This window comes from Engystomops pustulosus, chromosome 1, assembly GCF_040894005.1.
Source record: "Engystomops pustulosus chromosome 1, aEngPut4.maternal, whole genome shotgun sequence".
NCBI classification, from domain to species: domain Eukaryota; kingdom Metazoa; phylum Chordata; class Amphibia; order Anura; family Leptodactylidae; genus Engystomops; species Engystomops pustulosus.
The window spans coordinates 45,461,264-45,483,280 of NC_092411.1; the positions used below are offsets into that span (position 1 = coordinate 45,461,264).

A 22,017-nucleotide genomic window follows, 5' to 3' on the forward strand; every position below is an offset into this window, starting at 1 on the left:
TTTTCATACAACACCTAGGTGCCACAGTTAAAAAATAAAACTTATTTATCTAAAAGGGGTTTTCCATGAATATGGAACCACCCCCAGGGGACTGGGGTAACGTAAAAAGACATACTTAGCCCTTTCTGGCTCCCTGGTACTGTAATGCTCTGGTACCTTCTATTTGGGTCCTGTAAGTGACCAGAGGTTCACTATACCTGCTTCAGCCAAAAAGTGGACTCCGTGGACCAGCGAGAACATAGGAAGGGAAGTCCCTGGGAAAAGGGAAGTGACATACCTTGTCTGTGGTGGCTGCTTACTGGCTGCAGCAGGTCCAGTGCCTGACAATGGAAGTACCGGAGTGATGCAGGACACAGGACCTGAAGTGGGGTAAGCAGGTGCTCCACTTTTCTGACACTATTTGTTTTTTGTATTTACAGGATTTACCTTGGCCATTCTCTCACAGTTATTTTGCACAAGGTCTTCCATGTTTGCCTCCAAGCTTCTTACACACATGATGGTGGCTTGTTTAGGGACACAAGTAAGTTATTCCATAATTCATTGTTACAGTAAAGATATAATTCCACATTTTAAAACTACGGTACATACATGCAGGAAAATTAGTTACACTACAAGAAGAGGTCAAAGTTTGTATAATGTCAATATTCAGTAACTATCCTGCAACCAAAAAAGGTGTGTATAATCTGTAGGACCCCAGTCAACATGTAGGTTGGAAATTGTAAAAATGCAATGTAGGGGTTTGTTTTGGAGTTGAACGTCCAAGGTTATGAGACACTTGACATCTACAAATCTGACCGTGAAAATAAAGTGGATTCACCTGGCATTCGGACATAACTCCTATGTTACATTTCCTCTCCTGAATGCCTGGCATTTTTATAGCAGCTGTGCCATTAACCTTCACATTGTCGTTCTCTCATCTTACATTTTGTGGGAAATCTCGAAATAGTATCTTTAGTGATGTTTCGGCATGGAGGGCTGGATGACTTTTAGTCATTTTAGGTGCATTTCTTTGTCTGCCAAAATCTTTTTTTAACAATTGTTTCTTGAAGATGATTATTTTCCGGAATGCTAAGTTTGAATTCTTCCTATGGATGTACAAAACAAAGTGACCTATTTTTGTCACAAATGGCCCTGAAAAATTCCTCTTTATATGTAAAAGTTATAAAAGTTGTTAAAGGTGTTGGTCTAAGCTATAATGATATATCCCCATCCAGCTAGAGAATAGCTATCTGTTGGGCATGCAAGGGTTCGGTGCACTCATACGGAAGCCAACCATTCATAAAATTCCTTCCAATTTGTGGGTAATGCATGACCATTGACCTACCATTTATTCTCTCTGGATTTACCCAGCTCTACTTAGCTCTCCCATCCAATCCCATAGACAATGAATAAAATGGCTTTCCATTCCATTCAGGGAGGGAGATCTGGAACATCACTATAGTAAACCAATCATCATGTTACCCTCTACCCTGTAAAAATTGAATTACATTAAAAGGAACCAGGGACCTTCACAAGTTGTTACACTTTGCAAGGAGCACTTTCCTCCTCTCAATGTGTGAACTTACATCAGGCAGAGGGAGGGGGAAGTGCCAAGGAAACAGGGGGATGGAAGACAGTGTAACAGCCTGTGAAGCTACAGCACAGAGGGGCTCTGGTTATGCCCACCAAAGTTGGTCAGGCTCATTAGCATAATTTTAAAAGTGGATTTTAGAAGGAATGAAGCCTTGGACGACATATTTAAGAAGATTACCACTGTCATGGTCCCTGGATCTATGAGGAATGACCCTGGTTTATCATGCTGGATCCATGGTAGATTTCCTTTAATGACCCTATTATTTAACCAATCCATTGGGGGTCCAAAAGACTCTACCCCCTATTATCAGCACCTCTTGAAGGAATTGAAATACCACTTTAAAGTGTTCCTAGTGAGGCTGTTTTATGTCTTTGCTTATGCACTTGTATACCTGCCCACTGCCTGGTTACATTATGTTTTATCTGGACGTTATAATCATAACATAATAAAAACATGGGCACAACGTGCTCTACGGAAATCGCCATTACTACATGCAAAGAACTTTTGATTTATTAGTTGGACCGCGGAAACCGCATTGAGGTCCAGCTTTTTTGTCCTTCAGACGCCTGCCAAGTTCCTCACTTCCCATAGTAGGTGTCAGCATATCTTCCCCTGCCTTTCACATTACTCCTCTGCATGGTGCGCTGTGTCTATCTCTGGAATTCCCAGGATGATATGTGAGCTATGGTTACACAGTAAAAGCTCTGCAGCCTCATAGACTCCATAATAAGCAGAGGCCCTGTGTTTCTTTTTCTACCCCAGGACAAAGCTAATATTTATAAAGTCACTTGTCCAAATCCTAGAGCACAGCATGGTGCAGAGCGAGCACTCCAAGTACACTCACACTCCCGGATATTTCAGGTACATTTCGCTAAAGGCAGGAAACTTTTAATTCAAACTTGCACAACTTATTTGTGTACAAAGTGATCCGAACTGTTCGAGAGAAACAAAGAACATAAGTCCCTCTTCTGATATGTGCACAGCACGTTGTGTCACTAGTATAGACACATTCAGTACCTGCAGCTTTACGACACTGTTTGTTTGGGTCATCCTCCATGTTTAATAAATTACTAACAATACCACCCAAACAGCTATATTACCAGAACACTGGAGCCCTGACTCTATATATGGGCCGGTAAGAACTTTTTTTCCCAACCCGTCTACGCTGCTCTCAACTTCAATTTATAGGACAATAGTGATTTATGATGTTAATATGGTGGAGGGGACAGCAGCTCTGGAACTCACAGCATACGTAATTATATTGTTATTTAAAGGGAACCTGTCATCAGCAATTGGCATAATAAAGCACAACCAGAATATTGTCAAGCAGTGTCACGCCTTTTAGTTTTTGTTTCTTTCATGGCCCAGTGTAGTGACATCATCCAGAAAATCCACTTTGAAGTGAGCTGTAGGAGGAGGAGAGTTTAACACTGAAGTTAAGGTGGGGAGCTCTGAGCGCCTCCTCTTCTGTCATAGAAATTAGAGAGATCTGGTTATTAGTGTCTCTGGATGCAGAACCATTAATTACAGTGAAGAGGACTTTCTGAAGAAGAGAGAGCTTAACTTCAGTGGTAAAATCTCCGCCTCCTTGACTTTATACATCCAATTTACATCTCACTTCAAAGTAGTTTTTGTAGATGATGCCTACTACACACTGAGGCATGAAAGAAACACGATCTGGAAGACGTGCCAGCTGCTTCACAACATACTGGTAGTGGTTTGGTATATTAGGTAAATTTCTGCTGACAGGTTCCCTTTAATGTCGGGGGCTGAGTGAGTAGCACATCTGCCTTGCAGCACTGGGGTCCTGGGTTCGAATCCCACCCAGGTCAACATCTGCAAAGAGTTTGTATGTTCTCTTCGTGTTTGCGTGGGTTTCCTCCGGGTACTCTGGTTTCCTCCCACACTTCAAAACATACTGTTAGGTTGTTTAGATTGTGAGCCCCATGGGGACAGGGACCAATTTGACATGCTTGTGCAGTGCTGCGTAATCTGTGTGCGCTATATAAATAAAGAATTATTATTATTATTAGATGCTTGCTGCAGATAAGGCACTATGTACAATCTGTACTACTACTCCTGCTCTATAACATTCCACCTGCAAATAGGGCACTATGTACAATATGCTCAGCTCCTCCTGCTCTATAACATGCTGCCCGGTGATAGGGTACTATGTACAATCTGCTTAGCTACTCCCACTCTGTAACATGCTCCCTGCTCATAATACACTATGTACAATCTGCTTAGCTTCTTTTGTGTGCACATGTATTTAAGAAGTGTCTGCACCACATATGTGTTGCACGCAACCCGTTTTTGTCGCGACTCCACTATACTTCACTCAACACAAATTTTATCATTTAAATGGATGTTCCAGTGCACAGTCAGACCATGTGTTACATTTATCATTCAAAGTCCAACAGAAGTTTGTTGCATGCCCCGTGTTAAAGGTGCACCCAAAAAAGTTGGTGCACTTTATCGGAGCAGTGCAGGGGGCCCCAGATTCATGGAGAATCTACGCCACAAATGATGAATCTGGCGCCCTCTGTACACTACACAGGCAAAGTGGACATAGTACAGACTGCACTGTTTTTAGTAAATATGCCCTAATGTATGAATAATCTGCTCATTCTGCTCTACAACATGCTGCCTGCAGATAGGACACTATTGGCTCAACTCATGCTGCTTTATAACATTCTTAGGACACTATGTACCATTTGCTCAGCTCTGCATGCTATAAAACATGCTGCCTGCAGTTATGACACTTTCTATTGTATGTACAATCTGCTCAGCTCCTCCTGCTCTATAACATGCTACCTGCAGATAGGACATTATGTACAATCTGTTCAGTTCCTCCTTTTTATATCATTCTGTTTGCATGTAGGACATAAAGCAAAATCTTCTCAGCTTCTTCTCCTTTATACCACGTTGCCTGCAGATAGAACACTATGGGGCACATTTACTTATCTGGTCCTGCGCGTTCCCCGATCCGGAGTGTCTGGCGAGAATGAACTCTGCCGCGATTCACTACGACCGTGGGCTCGATATCGTGCATGTGTTGCTTTCCCGCTCAGGTCCGCCGGAGTTCGCCCTCTTCTTCCTGTGCATGTAAGTGCATAGGAGGCGTCACAATTTTAAAGTTAAATCCCACGCTCTGTCCGAATCAGACGGATCGTCCGACGGCCACGCCCCAATATGTGGCAAAATCCAATCGCGTGCGACACAATCCCCTTCTTAATCCCTGTTCCAGCGGCACCATCCCCGAAAAGGTCAGAAAACCCGACGGAAATGCGTCCCCTAAGCCCCTATGTATGATCTTCCCAGCTCCACCTGCTCTTTAACATGTCACCTGCAGATATAGACACTATCTACAATCTTGTACTCAGTTCCTAATGCTTTATATATCGGATATGCATAATTTGTGCCCCATTAGTTGTGTCCATGTGACCCATAGATTTTAATGAGAAGTGGTTATGCATATGGTGCCATTTCTTAACAGACTCCCACAATTAGTTTTTATATGGCTTATATTTTTGAAAAAAAAAACACTTTGTGCATTTGTACACCACAGGGATAGTGTAATAAAAAGAGAAGGACATTGGTGTATACTAAAGTGTGCCAGGCTTCAGTGATATAGGGGGACGCCCAGTAATGGTGGAGTCTTTTTTGAAGATACACTTTAGCATTATAAAACAACCTGTGGTAAAATGTAAATATTCTTGACACATCAAGAATTGTTGACTTTCCTGTTCTTGCTTAGGATCAGTGCTGAATGACATCTTCAGGGTCTAATCTGAACAGTTGAGCACAACTTGCAGAAGTTTTTTTTGTGATTTCAGTTCTTTTTAATGTTTTACTATCTCTTCCAAACACACGCTGTTCTCCTGCAAGGTTGATAGATAATGTATAGCTCTTATGCCCATATAGCGCTTCTTATCGCGTGCACACTTATCTGGTGGCATTGCATTTATTATCTTTTGTACCTTCTAAACTATTCTCAATCACTGTAGGGAAGGTTAAGGCTTTGGAATCTGTTGAAGCGTTTGACAAGAGTTTCAATAATGTACAATTTGTGTGGCAGCACAGTTTACATGGCTCCTTCTTACTATTAATATATGTATAGCGCCGTGCAGAGGAGTCAGGCAGGTGTGGAAGAGCTGCTGCAAAATAAGATCATGTTCAAAACTGGAAGTTCTAATAGTTTATGTTTTATTAATGAACAAAGTGAATGATCGGAACAGGAATCTAAATCAATTCAATATTTATTGTTACCACCCTTTGCCTTCAAAACAGCATCAATCTTCTAGGACACTTGCAAACAGTTTTGAAGGAATTTGGCAGGGAGATTGTTCCACACGTATTGGATAAGTATTTGCAGATCTTGGAAAACAAATCACGGGTTACAAATATTAGAAGATTACAACAGTCACAATGGCTGCATCTATGAGGAAGATGGGAGGCAGATGATTTACCAATATACATATATTTAAAGTTCTGCACCACTTTCTTTAGATATCAATTGAAGCCTCCTGTCTTTTACCCCATCAGCCAGACCATAAAATGGCCACCGATGGAGGGTCATGTGATCTCTATCTGTCCATGAGCAATTGCCCTGATAGGACTCTGACCTCATATTCATTAAGACTATCATAAGGTCCTGGCAGGCCGATTGATCATGGTCAGATAGAGATCACATGACCCTCCATCTGCAGCCACTGTATGGACAGGAATGTCTGGCTGATGAGGTAAAAAACAGGAGGCTTTACTTTACATATCAATAAAGTATAGCAGAACTTTTAATACATGTATATTGGCAGTGTCAGCTCCAGGTTTCAGTAGGCCCCTGGGCAACAGAGCCTCAGTGGCCCCTTTGCAGTCAACGGCAATCAAAATTCAGAGACTAAAACAGTCTCCTGTCTTAGAATATTCCCTAGTTTATCTTACCAAACTTCCCTGACATGGTCATTTTATATAAGCCCCCCTCACACCCTATGGATTCATTAGATACAGCCCCCCTCACCTCCACGGATTTCTTATGTGGGGCCCCCCAGCAACTCTGGGCCCTGGCATTTGCCCAGTTATGCCCAGTGCTGGTACCGGCCCCATATATTGGTAAATTACCTAAAATAATTTTATATACACACATATTAATAGTAGAAACTACATGAGGGTCCCATACGTCTATTAAGCCAAACCATGAAAATCAGAAAGGTAACAAACTTAAAGTGCAAGTCTGATATACTAATATATATATACAGATACGGTTTCACCCAGGGGAGGGACTGCTGCTCCCTGCTCACTGTGGAGGGAGCAGGTTGAGGTCATCTGAAGCTCTTTGTGTGTCTCAAAGTTTTTACCTCTATGTCCTCTATAATCAGGAACTTTTTAAGCAACCTACAGTAACCTTCCTGTCTCTACATGACCATCTGAGCTTCTTATAACCTCAACTGATGTCTCTTTTACTTCCCTTGTATATTGTCTAACTACTTTAAAATAGTATATTTATTTAAAGTCCCAAGGCTACCCCCACCACATTGTGCAAATCTCCATCCTCCGTTAATATAACAATAACATTTTTACATTTCCTTTCATTTTATCTCTTTCACCCTGGCACCAGTAGAGTTATACTCAACATGTTGACTGAGAGACGGTTAGTTGGTTTGACATCATTGGGTCCCTGAAGGCTTCCTCCTTGTTTTCCACAGCCTGCCGTTTATGTATTCATGATGCAAATCTATATTAATAGCCTCAGAAAACCCTACGCAGTTTCTCTGAAGCCTGAGAAAACAAGAGCTGGCTGGAGCACGGAGAGGGGAAGTCGAATGTAAACAGTGTTGTGAGAAACTAGTAGAAGAGGAAACACTCCGGCCCTGCAATCCATCAGTTTTATCAGATATCCAGCCCTGTACAGTTTATATACTGCTGCCAAGTCCCAATCAGTTCACTGTGCATCTCCTCAGGGGCTCCTTATTCACTTTATCCATGACGTCACCGACACCCTCTAATGGCTAGGATCATGTTTGTCCAAGTTCCTTTTGTAATAGATTTTGCAATACATTATATAACTATTGTTTGTCTTGGAGGAAATGTGTATAAAGAGAAACTACCAGCAAAGGTTGAGGCTTTGTTATTTTATAGCAGGGATCCCGGAGCATAAAATTATATGGGAGTGAAACATAAAACAGAGAATGTTATCTGTCTGTTTTTACTTAGGGTGTGCATGCAGTCAGCTGCCAATGATAATGCACTGCTTTGCTGTGATGGACAAATCATAAAACCTGTATATTTTGGCTTTATTTAAAGGAACTCTACCATTAAAATTAAGCATGAAACACCAGTGACATGTACTGATAGATCCGGGCACCGTGACTGTCTAATCTTCTTATATTTGTTATCCATGGCCTCCTTCCTGCTAAAATCAACTTAAAATTGTGCTAATAAGGCAGCAGGGCTCAGGGGGTGTTACCAGGAGCACTTCTCCCCTCTGACTGTGTGAGATTTACTGCATGCAGATCAAGGGGGAAGTGCCAAGTGAGCAGGAGGTAGTGTGAGACATATTGGGGCTCATTTACTAAGGGTTGTGCACTGCACTTTCATCAAACTTTGCACCTTTTTCGGGGATTGCACGGCTTGGACAGGTATTTAACAGGGGTCTGTGCTGGGATTCTGTCGCACGCAATCTTTTCTGGCGCAGCTGCACTGACTTCCATTGGACACAAATCGGGGTGCGTGCTTTCGGACGATCCGACTGATTTGGACCGAGCACGCAATTTAACTTTCAAATTGTGTCACAAGATAATGCACTTACATGCACCAGGAAGAAGAAGGTGAACTGAGACCTGATCGGGGAAGCAACACAATGCAGTCGGACAATGCACTTTAGGTGAACTCCGTCGGACAGGTAAGTAAATGAGCCCCTGTAAGTCTTGGGCTCATTAGCATAACTTGTTGATTTGAGAAGGAGGAAGGCCATGGATAACAAATATAAGAAGATTACCATAGTCACGTTGCCTGGATCTATGAGTAAGTGCTCCTGGTGTGTCATGCTGGATTTTGATGGTAGATTTTCTTTAAAGGGAATCAAGTTCAGGCATCAACCTATCTATATTCACACAAGTAGAAGCATCAGTAGTAATGTTACTTTGATGATCTCCAAAAGTTTAGAACCTAAAATTTAAAAGAAAATGTCAGGAGTTCAATTGTCACAACTTTGACATAAGCTTTCCTCTATACTTTGCAATTTAATTATTTGGGGGGAAATGTGCAGTATTTGGTGCATACCTCTTCTGGGAATTGAATTCTCAAGCAGTTAGAAATTGGGGATCAACATTTCGTGGGAATTTTAGTTTGGGATGTATGAAGTTTTTTTATGCAGTCTTAGGCAGTAATAGCCCGGGTAAGCATACAGCTGTGCGCAGGAGAGAGGAGTGCAGCCCAACTATACATACAGGGAAATATAGAGGAAGCTATATCTTTTTCCTGTCTACTGTATGGTGGACAATATGTTCATTCATATAGACGTATTGCTAGGGGCTTAAGGTGTGTTTTTTTATACAGCTTTTTGGCCCAAAAGTGGATCCAGGAGGAAGTAGCATAAAGAAATGGTCCCATCTGTGTAACTTTTCTTATGAGATCAGCAATCACACTTTCTAGCTGATACTGGGCAGATTAATCAAAATAGACTAAGTTAGACGGATAGTCTTAGTGCAAAATTATTACAGCATATGGGCCAGACTGTGTTCTCCCAATCTAAAGTCAAATATGGGGGTATTTGTCATGGGTGACGCTGTATCCACAAGTATAGTCTCATGAAATCATCTATTTTGCTTCTTTCAATTGGATATGCCTGTCCATTTGGTAAGGGTTCATGATCTCCCCTAACTCGTAGACCAATGGACTGAGCATATCTGGTCATGAAATCCAATACAGCCCCGTTATAGCACAACCTGAATTTGGGAAAGATACCTGCATCAGCAGATTAAGTCTGCCATGGACCCTGGGCTCTATGAATATTATAGCCCCTACAAGACTGGAATTCATAATGGAGGATTCATCCCTTCCTTATGCTTTCAATCTGTGGTTCAGGACCTTAGGAGGACCTTCAAAGGTGCTGAAAAGGCTCTTGTGTACATGTGTACAGAGAGCAGAAACAGATGTATGAGGATGTCATGGATGAAGGTCTATTTAAGTATCAAATTTGGTTGGTGGTTTGGGTGGCCATGGGTCTCCTAGAAGGCTCGGGCTACTGCGCAAACCGCCTATGTTATAATCCACTAGTGAGTACCTGTCCTTTGTATATTTTCTGCTCCCCCACTTTTTCCTTCCCTTCTCTTTCTCATCCTCTGTACTGCAGCACCCACCTTATTGTGACAGTTTCTCCTCAATGGAAATCTTTATTTCCCACATTATTTATTAAAGATCTGCTACTTTTCCCTTTGATTAGTTCTGTCCTTAGGATCTGACAGTTTAGGAGAAAAGGTTGAGCAGTTGCTGTGTGACGGGTGGACCTGCAGCTCGGTGCTAGTTCTAGGATGTAATTATGGCTGCAGCCGGTGACCTAGAAGTGTAAAGGGCAGATAAGATGTCCTGGAAGATATCATTATAATAGGTATCAGGGACATTCTAACAGGTGTTGTTTGCAAAAATGTGTTTTATTATAAAATTCTTTACCCCACTCATATCTATCATAACACAAATTACAATCTAAACTTGGCTTGACCGACATGCCATCAGAAAACAGAAAATTACAGTAGTCTAGTTTGTTTATGTTTAATGTATATTTTAAATGATTTTTTTGTGTTTAATTTTCCATGTCATTATATATTAAGAAAAGTAGAATCCTGCATTTTTCACATTGACCACTCAGCCGGTCATTAGATTGACGTTTGTCTGAACACTTTTCATCAGTTATCTCTAATCTATTATCTATTTTATTCTAAAATCTATTATCTTATATATTATATTGAGGAAGTAGAATTGATTCTGCTGATGCAGGGGGAGGTCCAGCATCAGCTATATCCAAAAATCTTAATGTTGCTCCACCAATCTAACCCTTCTGTCAGGAATGGCCCCGCGATCCATGTCGCGGATCGCGGGCACATCCGTGTCCTCCGATGTGGCGCCATTCCCCTGGGCCCATACTCACCTCTCCTAGATCCAGATGCCGCCTCGATCCAGTCCAGGTCCCAGGCCGGCTTCATCTGTAGGCCCTCTCCTGCTGCTTGCCTTGGCCGCACGCTCCCACTGCTAGGGCGTGCGTGCACCGACTCTTCTGCATTTAAAAGGCCAGCGTCCTCCTAATTGGTGCTGGCTCTCCTATATAATCCGGCGGCTACCAGCACCCCCTGCCTGATCTTCAAGTCATTCTACTGAAGTGAAAGCCTCCTGAGCGTTTCCAGACACCTCCGTGTTTCCTGTGTTCCTATGGTACCCCCGTGTGTGACAGTAAGATCCGGTCATGAATTCTGCTAAAGCCATGGACTTTGCCAAGGACCCACTCCAGTTAATGGCTGACCTTACAAGCACTATCGCCCAGCAGTCTCAAGAGATTGCTGACCAAAAAGAACTCCTGGACAAACTCGCTGCCACTCTTTGACGGATGATTGCCTCCCAGCAGCAGGCTCCCGCGACTCCTCCTGTAACTCCATTCACCCCGCCATGTTTTCCGGCAGTAGAGCCTGGACCCGAATTTCGTTATGCCTAACAAATTTGATGGCAACCCCAATTTTTGGAGGAGCTTTGTTTCCCAGTGCTTGCTGCACATTAAACTAATGTTCTCCCAGTTCACCACCGAACACTCTAAGCTGGCATTTGTTTTCTCTTTGCTCTCCGGAGAGGCCCTGGCCTGTGCTACTCCTTTCTGGGATAATGGTGAACCGGACATGGCTACCTATACTACATTTCTTGCAAAAATCCGGTCCATGTTCGGACAACCTCAAGTCTGGCTTCCATGCCTGCCCTGCTTGTCCCCGGTGTTCCCAGATTCTCCTCCGGCCTTCCCAGAGGCCGCTCCAGAGTCTCCGCCGGCCTTCCCCGAGTCTCCTCCGGCCTTCCCAGGGTCTCCTCCGGCCTTCCCAGAGGCCACTCCAGAATCTCCTCTGGCCTTCCCAGAGGCCGCTCCAGAGTCTCCTCTGGCCTTCCCAGAGGCCGCTCCAGAGACTCCTCTGGCCTTCCCAGAGGCCGCTCCAGAGTCTCCGCCGGCCTTCCCAGAGGCCGCTCCAGAGTCTCCGCCGGCCTTCCCAGAGTCTCCTCCGGCCTTCCCAGGGTCTCCTCCGGCCTTCCCAGGGGCCACTCCAGAATCTCCGCCGGCCTTCCCAGAGGCCGCTCCAGAGTCTCCGCCAGCCTTCCCAGGGTCTCCTCTGGCCTTCCCAGAGGCCGCTCCAGAATCTCCTCTGGCCTTCCCAGAGGCCGCTCCAGAGTCTCCTCTGGCCTTCCCAGAGGCCACTACAGAGTCTCCTCTGGCCTTCCCAGAGACCGCTCCAGAGTCTCCTCTGGCCTTCCCAGAGGCCACTCCAGAGTCTCCTCTGGCCTTCCCAGAGGCCACTCCAGAGTCTCCTCTGGCCTTCCCAGAGGCCGCTCCAGCTTGCGGTTTCCCAAGGACCATTCCAGCCTCTGGCCAAAGACATTCTAGACGTCCTCAAGATATCCATGCCAGGTCCAAGCACCACATGGTTTGTCCTGTCTTCTCTGTTCCTGCTCTCCTCCTTAGGTGTCATCAAGAAGAATTAGAGGAAGTGGAGAAAGAAGAATAGAGGCTGAAGAAGAAGAAAAGGGGGCCCTAAATGGGGGGGGGTACTGTCATGGATGCCCCCCCGAGACCTGTCTCTTATCGCGGGCACATCCGTGTCCTCCAATGTGGTGCCATCCCCCCGGGCCCGTACTCACCTCTTCTGGCTCCGGATGCTGCCTCGATCCCATCCAGGTCCCACGCCGGTTTCCCCTGTAGGCCACAATCCTGCTGCTTGCCGAGACCGTGCGCTCCCACTGATAGGACGTGCACCGAATCTTCTATTAGTCTATTAGAGAGATTGCTGAGCATGTGTTGTAATAGGGGGTATATGACCAAATGTTAGGGGGTATATGACCTCAGATGATATCACCCAGGTCACATGACATGAAGTGCTGAATAATGTAACAGAGGTCTCTCTTATCATTGGAGCAAAGCACTGTGTAAAACATTTGACACAGTATTTCCTACACAGTTGAATATGTCTGTAGTTTAATATTGCCAGACGGTTCCTAAGTACTGGTAGCAGTGAGACCTGTCAATCAGGACTAGGGACGCAGGGCAGTGCAGTGAATGCTGCATATGCAGGGCCCCATTAATATCATTGAACTCACCTCAGGTAATTTACATATAGGTTTATTCATTTTTTAACATTGCAGCCATGGAAAGGAACCATTTAGGGATTAAGGGCAATGCCATTGTTTATTATGACAAATTTATCTTGGGTGGGTTAATTAGAATAACAGTTTCCCTTTAATTTTTGCAAAGCCTACTTGTTTAGCCTGATTAGATTTTAGGAGCAAAAAGAGCTTGAACATTTTGGTCATAAAAGGTCTCATCTAATCTATTAGATATAAAGTGTTGATATATTTTGGAGTACATGTTCTATGTGAGAATGAGAATATTTCTCAACATGTGGGAAACAACATCTGGCTCACAATCTATGGTACATGGATTAATTGTTTCCCGGTAACCTTGCTCTCATCCTACACCTGTTAAGGCCACTTCTAAGGATATGATGGGAATATCTGCTGCCAGCACAAGCTGTGTAGTGATTACTTCATGTACTGCGTGCTTACAGGCTGGGTCAGGTATCACTTATCAGTCATGCTGCTTTTTTCTGCTGAGTCTTCTAACATACAAGTTTCCCATCATGTGTGGGAAAAAGCTATCAGCAGTCACTTCCGATAGTGCTGACCCTTAAAATGATTAATTCTTTATATGAAACTTTATATAATATTTTATATGTACACCCTCAAAAAAATGTAATACGTATAATATTTTATATGCATACCCTTAAAAAAATTTAATTACTTCTCAATTTAGTAAATTTGTGCATTTAAAAATAAAAAACCCTGCCTTTTGTGTGCCTTCAGCTCCCTTGCTTATAACTTACACTCACCGGCCACTTTATTAGGTACACCATGCTAGTAACGGGTTGGATCCCCTTTTGCCTTCAGAACTGCCTCAATTCTTCGTGGCATAGATTCAACAAGGTGCTGGAAGCATTCCTCAGAGATTTTGGTCCATATTGACATGATGGCATCACACAGTTGCCGCAGATTTGTCGGCTGCACATCCATGATGCGAATCTCCTGTTCCACCACATCCCAAAGATGCTCTATTGGATTGAGATCTGGTGACTGTGGAGGCCATTTGAGTACAGTGACCTCATTGTCATGTTCAAGAAACCAGTCTGAGATGATTCCAGCTTTATGACATGGCGCATTATCCTGCTGAAAGTAGCCATCAGATGTTGGGTACATTGTGGTCATAAAGGGAAGGACATGGTCAGCAACAATACTCAGGTAGGCTGTGGCGTTGCAACGATGCTTAATTGGTACCAAGGGACCCAAAGAGTGCCAAGAAAATATTCCCCACACCATGACACCACCACCACCAGCCTGAACCGTTGATACAAGGCAGGATGGATCCATGCTTTCATGTTGTTGACACCAAATTCTGACCCTACCATCCGAATGTCGCAGCAGAAATCGAGACTCATCAGACCAGGCAACGTTTTTCCAATCTTCTACTGTCCAATTTCGATGAGCATGTGCAAATTGTAGCCTCAGTTTCCTGTTCTTAGCTGAAAGGAGTGGCACCCGGTGTGGTCTTCTGCTGCTGTAGCCCATCTGCCTCAAAGTTCGACGTACTGTGCGTTCAGAGATGCTCTTCTGCCTACCTTGGTTGTAACGGATGGCGATTTGAGTCACTGTTGCCTTTCAGCTCGAACCAGTCTGCCCATTCTCCTCTGACCTCTGGCATCAACAAGGCATTTCCGCCCACAGAACTGCCGCTCACTGGATGTTTTTTCTTTTTCGGGCCATTCTCTGTAAACCCCAGAGATGGTTGTGCGTGAAAATCCCAGTAGATCAGCAATTTCTGAAATAGTCAGACCAGCCCCTCTGGCACCAACAACCACGCCACGTTCAAAGGCACTGAAATCACCTTTCTTCCCCATACTGATGCTCGGTTTGAACTGCAGGAGATTGTCTTGACCATGTCTACATGCCTAAATGCACTGAGTTGCCGCCATGTGATTGGCTGATTAGAAATTAAGTGTTAACAAGCAGTTGGACAGGTGTACCTAATAAAGTGGCCGGTGAGTGTATATGTCTCCATGTTTCATGTTCAATGTTTCCATGCAGGGCCGGCTCCAGGTTTTAGTGGGCCCCTGGGCAACAGAGCCTTAGTGGGCCCCTTTGTGGGCCGCCCTCCAGTGGCCACACTGACCTCCCCCTCCCCCTGTGGACACACTCACCCCCCACTTCCCCTGCGGACACACTGACCCACCCCCTCCCCCTGCGGACACACTGACCTCCCCCTGTGGACACACTGACCCCTCACTCCCCCTGCGGACACACTGACCCTCCCCCTCCCCCTGCAGACACACTTCCCCCCTCCGGGAAAGAAAACAAACCTCACCTTTCCTGGTTGGCCCGGAGCAGCGCCTGCAGCTGCCTTCTTTCTTCAGCCTGGGCCTCCCATACGCGCAGGCCCTGAAGCCGGCGCACATGATCTGTTGACGTCACCACGTGCGCCGGCTTCAAGGCCGTCACATACCGTGCAGAGCGCTGCTTCGGGTGAGTTTTAGATTCTGCCTCTATGCTGCGCTCCCGATGAGTGCAGCATAGAAGCAGAAAAGTAATCGATCCGGATTACTTTTCTGCCTGGAAACAGGCCCGAGTGCTGGCGCCGGGCCTGTTTCCATGTTTCCAGACTACAAGCAAACCCTTTGTAGTCTGATTCTACAGTCACATTCTTCCAACTGCCTCAGATTCCATTTCACTCAGTCACTGAGCCATTGACAAGACATGACGATAGATTTACAATACCAAAAGACTCTTTCATCATTACATCCATTACTAATAATAGATGACATCACAATTTATCTATTGGATAGTGAAAGAAATAACACCAAAGCTCCAGTTTCAAGTCTCATTCATGGGGAACCATTATTCTCGTAGATCAAAATATGATGGTTGATGTGTCTTCAGGATGGACTGGACATTTTTCCTGGATCATATTATAAATACTACTTCACTGTTTATGGTTCCATCATTCCTTGGCATCAGCATCAGATAAGATAGAAATGTCAGTATTTTTATGACTTTTTATGCTTTATTTTATTACTCTAATAGCTCTTCCTTGAAGGTCATTTGAACTCTTGAACTTGAGTTTCATAGTTTTAATGGAAATGCAATAAAACTGATCTGATACATCATGGGAACATGACAAAGATTGCAGGGGCTATGACTTTGTTCTCTGAGATGGCCAAAATGAAAGGCATAAAATATTTTGGCACTGTTCACAGCCAATCTCTGAGATCTCATCTATTGAAATTCCTTACAATTTTAGGGAACTTGTCAATAGTACTTGGTTGTGCCAAAGTATTTTGATTCCCTTTTAAAGAGGACCTGTCACCTGAATATTGACTCTAGCCCACTAATATTGCACTACCCCACTAATAGCCGTGTTATTAAGATACCGATAAGCTAGCATATTAATGAGGGGGCAGTTCGAGGAGGCTGCATGAAGCCTGGCAGGCCTTTGGTTTATGAATATACCGGACCACTGTAAGCTTGGTGCAGCATTCTGTGGGCTATGAAGTCCAGTGTTCTCTAGCTTTATTGCTGTTTCGATAAAGCTAGTGATTTAACACTGCTATTACTGGGGTAGGGCAGCTCCTAGAGGCAATATTCGGGTGACAGGTCCTCTTTAAACGGTAGGACCTATTATAGATGTTTTATGGCATTGTGACTAACAAAAGTGTGGTCTATGTGGTTCTCAGTTGAAAAACAGTGACAAAAAAAATTGACCATCTCCTTTTTTTTATTAAAGGGAGTCTACCACCAAGCATCATGATCTTCTGGTAGAATGTTTTAGAAAAATGCATTGGGATTTGCATGTTGTAGAGAAAGGCACAATGATTTCAAAAATACCTTTATAATTTCTGTCCATTGTGCCATTTTCAAGATTTTCCTTATTTAAACCATATGCTAACGATACCAATGCCTGTTCTAAGCACCTGGAGCACTACTATTGCTGCCTTAACTCCTTCCCTCTTCTTCCAGGGTCACCCCATTGTTCTTGCAGGATAAATCTGCTTATCTTTCAGACAGGGTAATGCTCCAGGCAAAAATAGCAGGGCTCCGGGTGCTTAGAACAGGCCTGATATGACATTTATAACAACTGCTTCATTAGCATATGAATTCAAATGGGAATTACTTAAATATCCTTAAATATCTCGATTAGCACTAGAAAACTGGAGGACACCATTTATTAAAAACTTTTGTATGACATCTACCACTAGTTTGATGGTAGATGTCCAGCATTACATGCTCATTTATTTATTCACTAATTGGAACTGTTTTAGTGCATAAAGAAAGGGCATATTTGCTCATAAAATTACTTTAAAAAGATATTTAAAACCTCACCTGAGTGCCTCACGGCTTGGAGCCTGTCTGGGCATGTGGGCATGGAGAGTGGGTGCTCTTTCCCTTTGAGTGAATTTTGCCCCCCCCCCCCCCCACCTTGTTCAAATTGAACAAAATTGGTGTCAAACGTTTGTGCTAAGTTTGTGCAGCAGAAATGTTTGCTTGTGCTGCTATTGTTTTTAAGATATTAATAAAAGTTTCTAGAGGTCATCAGAGGTCAACCAGCCCCTCACATTACCCAAATCAAACAAAACTGGTGTCAATCAATTCTGCTAAGTTTGTGCTGGTTTGTGATGCTCAAATTTTGGTTTGTACTGCTTTTGTTTTGAAGATATTAACAAAATTGTAAAGGTCATAAGGTTGGGCACATTAACCGAATCAAACAAAACTTGTGTCAAATGTTTGTGCTATGATTGTGCTGGTTTGTGCAGCTAAAATTTTTGTTTTGCTACTATCATTTTTAATGTATTGATAATTTTTTTACAGAGGTAAGCAGAGTTCATTCCTTCCAAAGTACAACGTGTTTGCTAGCTCCCTCTGGGGATCAAAACGGAGAAGTGTCACTAGGTTTGTTTTTTTTAGCAGTTCATCCAAAACACCTTAACTTATGTAAACACCTAAAAATACCTGAAAAATTATAGCAGTACAAAGAAAATTTTTGCTGCACAAAGCAGCAAAAAAGTAGCATTAACTTTTGACACCACTTCTGTTTGATTTGGTTAAAGTGGGCGGGGGGGGGCTGGCTGACCGTTTGACCTTTAGAATTTAGTTAATATCTTCAAAACAAAAGCAGCACAAACATAGCAAAATTGATTGACACCAGTTTTGTTTGATTTGGGTAATGTGAGGGAGCTGGTTGACCTCTGATGACCTCTGGAAACTTTTATTAATATCTTAAAAACAATAGCGGCACAAATCAAATGACCTCCGGGTCATTTACATATTTTTTAAAAGTCATTTTAGGAGCAAATATGCCCTTTCTTTATGCATTAAAAACAGTTACGATTAGTGCATAAAGAAACAAGCATGTAGTGATGGACATATACCATCATTCAAACTAATGGTAGATGTGTAATGGTTAATGTGAATATCTTGTGTTGTAATATAAAACTAACTGTACTGGTACACTGAGAATAGTGACCAATAGTATTTAATGTCAGGCCCCCTGTAATAACCATTAAAAAATAGTTACAGTGGAGGAGCTATGAATCTTTGGTAAAACTGGCTTGGGTTACTGTATGTATGGAGATATAATTTCTACAAAGAACAGTTGTATAACAAAAGACCCTCAAGGACAAGTGTATCATAGTTGCTATGGAGAACTCTTTGCCGGGTTTTGTGTACTGATCCCAGGCTGTTAGTATATCATGAAATTTGTTTCTGTAATTTATAGTTTACACTAGTAGTTGCACAAGATGTCAGAGCAACATATAGATGCAGATCACAGTATTAAGTACTATTGGCTAGGTTTATCATTGATCCTATGGTTTTCTGCTGCAATTTGTTGCGCACCGCATGAAAATGGGGCACATTTACTTATCAGGTCACAAGAGTTCACTAAAGTGCATTGCCCATCTATAATGCTGCGTGCAGTGACTGACTGAGATCGTGCCAGAAATCATGAATGTGCCGCTTCTCCGCACTGGTCTGACATAGTTCTCCATCTTTATTTGTGGTGCACCTTTAACATAGGACGTGCGACACAATTTGAAAATTAAATATGAGGCTCGGGTCGAATGAGTCGGACCGACAGCACACCCTAATTTGTGTCGCATGGAAGCCAGCGCAGCTGCGCCACACTCTCAGCACACACACTTCTTAAATACCCGTGCAAGCCGTTTTAGCGATGAAGAACATGCACAGCACATTCTTAATGAATCGGTCTCTCCCAGTATTATACATGGAAAGAGCACTTTTAGTGAAGTTTCCTACTTTCTAAGTAAATGTACTTCATTGAATCTGCATGAATACCCACATGATGAATTGTGCATAATTCTGTAGCATTTTAAAGGTGTAATTACAAAGTAGACCAGTAGAGGAGGCTTGTAATTGCTGTAGCCTGGCTTTCGAGCCAACTTGTTGAGTGCTCTTGATAAATGTTGATATTGTATTGTATGTAGGTTTTTAATACTAGCATTTAGTTGTTCTGCTAGTAAGGACAAATTTACTTAGTCTTTGTTTACATTCACTGTTTTATTATTTATAAGCAAATATCAACATTGGGGCTTCCTGGAGGCACCCAGTAACCTACCGACCTTTTCCAATTACTCTTATCAAGGATCAAAGCGTTCACATTCGAGAAAAACATCCAGTTGACCTTAAATGCACATGACCCTTCTGTCATAGAAATTTCTCGAAAAAAAAGCATTTATTTAGCCAAAGGTATTAATATAGATACATTTACTGTGCAATATTTCTACTTTACTTAGTTTGCATCCACTGGTATGCCTAGGGGTTCAGCACAAGGTGGGCAAAACTCCTTCAAGTGGCCCCATAGTCAAAGCATACCAGTTTTAGCGCCAACCAGTGGTAATAATGCTTGACTGAAAACATTTTTTTCCTAAATGCAGCTGTAAGCTCTTAGAACCACTGTAATGGTAAGAGGTAATGTCAGAGGGGTGATGTCACTACATGCACTGGGAAGCAGAAATCTAATCTGTGATTCTGGATGCCTGTAGACAGAAGCCAAAAAAAAAATACTGGTGGGCTACATATAAGAGACTCTCAGAGCAAGATAGCTCCCTGCTCTATCATGCACTTCAGCTATATCCGTGTCTTGTAACAACAGCCGGTCAGTCCACACATTTGTGTAAATACACACTTTTGCAGTCTAGTAAAATCATTTCCGCCAAACAGTCCTCAGTCTAATATAATATCTACCACCAGTCAGTCCTCAGTCTAATATAATATCTACCACCAGTCAGTCCTCAGTCTAGTATAATATCTACCACCAGTCAGTCCTCAGTCTAATATAATATCTACCACCAGTCAGTCCTCAGTCTAGTATAATATCTACCACCAGTCAGTCCTCAGTCTAGTATAATATCTACCACCAGTCAGTCCTCAGTCTAGTATAATATCTACCACCAGTCAGTCCTCAGTCTAGTATAATATCTACCACCAGTCAGTCCTCAGTCTAGTATAATATCTACCACCAGTCAGTCCTCAGTCTAGTATAATATCTACCACCAGTCAGTCCTCAGTCTAGTATAATATCTACCACCAGTCAGTCCTCAGTCTAGTATAATATCTACCACCAGTCAGGCCTTTGTCTAGTTTAATCGGTCCAACACTCAGTCCTCAGTCTAGTACAGGGGTCGAGAACCTACGGCTCTCGAGCCAGATGTGGCTCTTTTGATGACTGCATCTAGCTCTCAGACAGGGCTCCAATCTGTCAATAGGATGGATGTGTGCGCCGCGCTCCAACAGGCTTCTCGCGGTGCACGCTGGTATTGGTAGTTTTTGGCTTTTTATCTGCTGCTGAATCATCTGCAGATAAAATCTACTGGATTTGAGACAGTTTTCACCACAATATGCTGAGAAATGCTGTGGATGCAATCCGCGCACCCATTGAAGTCTATAAGAGTTCCGCCAAAAGATAGGACATTGCTATAAATTAAATAGCTTTAAACATACTGTATGTCTCTCGCTGAATTATATTTTAAAATATGTGGCGCTTATGGCTCTCTCAGCCAAAAAGGTTTGTGACCCCTGGTCCAGTATAATCACTTCCTGCTGAGTCTTATTTACGCTGTTAGGGCAGCTTTTGCACCGAGGTCCTGCCTAAATCACTTCCCTCTCCTTAGGGTGCTGTCACATGGCGCATTCTTGCACAGTTCTCGGACTGTTTTTAAATGGTCTGTAAACGCATGCATTTTGGTATGTGTAAATCTCTTGCACATTGGAAGATGATGTTAGTGGTCCAGGCAGGAATAGCAGTTCTTCAGATCCTAAAGACATCACCATAGTGGACCAACTGACTTATTAGCATATAGATCAACTTATATTGTAGATAACTGAAACCTACACCATCAAAGATAACATAAATGCATGACATCAAAAAAGCAAGCACTAATAATGCAATATTTTTTTTTATCCCCCTCAAAGAAAAATAGCATCAATTGTGAGTAACAGCAAATAAACCATTTTAACTAAGCTGCACCCTATAATATTCAGGGGGGAAATGTAACTTTTCTGTCATTCTAGGTGCGTACACATAACTAAATCTGCTGGTGGAAATCTAAATCTCGGAGTACAGGCAGTCCACAGTTTACGTACAAGATAGGTTCTGTGAATTTATTTGTAAGTCGAAATTGTATATTTTCTAATTTTAACCCGAGTCCAAATATTTTTTTGGTCTCTGTAGCAATTGGATTTGTAAAAATGTTGGATTGTCATAAGAACCAGGATTACCAATAAAGCTTCATTGCAGACACCTGTGATAACTGTTATAGCTGTTTATTGTAGCCCAAGGCTTAAAGGGGTATTCTCGCCTGGGCATTCACATTCAGTTTCACTAATCTTCCATTTATAAACATTTCTTCAATTGAATGTTATTAAAAAAAAATGTTCCTGTGTGAAGATAATTTCTCATAAATGTAGTCATTCTGTCCCTTAGAAACGAGATGGCTTCCTCGGATACGACCACGTCACACTCTGGCAGCGGTGGCCAGACATGAGCTATTGAGTCCTGTCTGACCTCCAGCAATCATTACCACAGGGCGGCTGTGCGACATGTAGTAAATCCCGGATATTTCATATACAAAAACCTTTTGTTTCTT

General features: G+C 42.9%; 1 protein-coding gene across 6 annotated transcripts in view; it reads left to right on the forward strand.

The window, feature by feature from the left end:
- ADGRV1 (adhesion G protein-coupled receptor V1) overlaps nt 1–22,017 on the forward strand; it is a 270,179-nt gene that overhangs the window by 161,167 nt on the left and 86,995 nt on the right. For all 6 annotated transcript variants that reach the window (XM_072139515.1, XM_072139520.1, XM_072139525.1 and 3 more), the window contains one exon: nt 420–520. In XM_072139515.1, the coding sequence (XP_071995616.1) occupies nt 420–520 (101 nt within the window). The remainder of the gene's footprint in view (nt 1–419; nt 521–22,017) is intronic.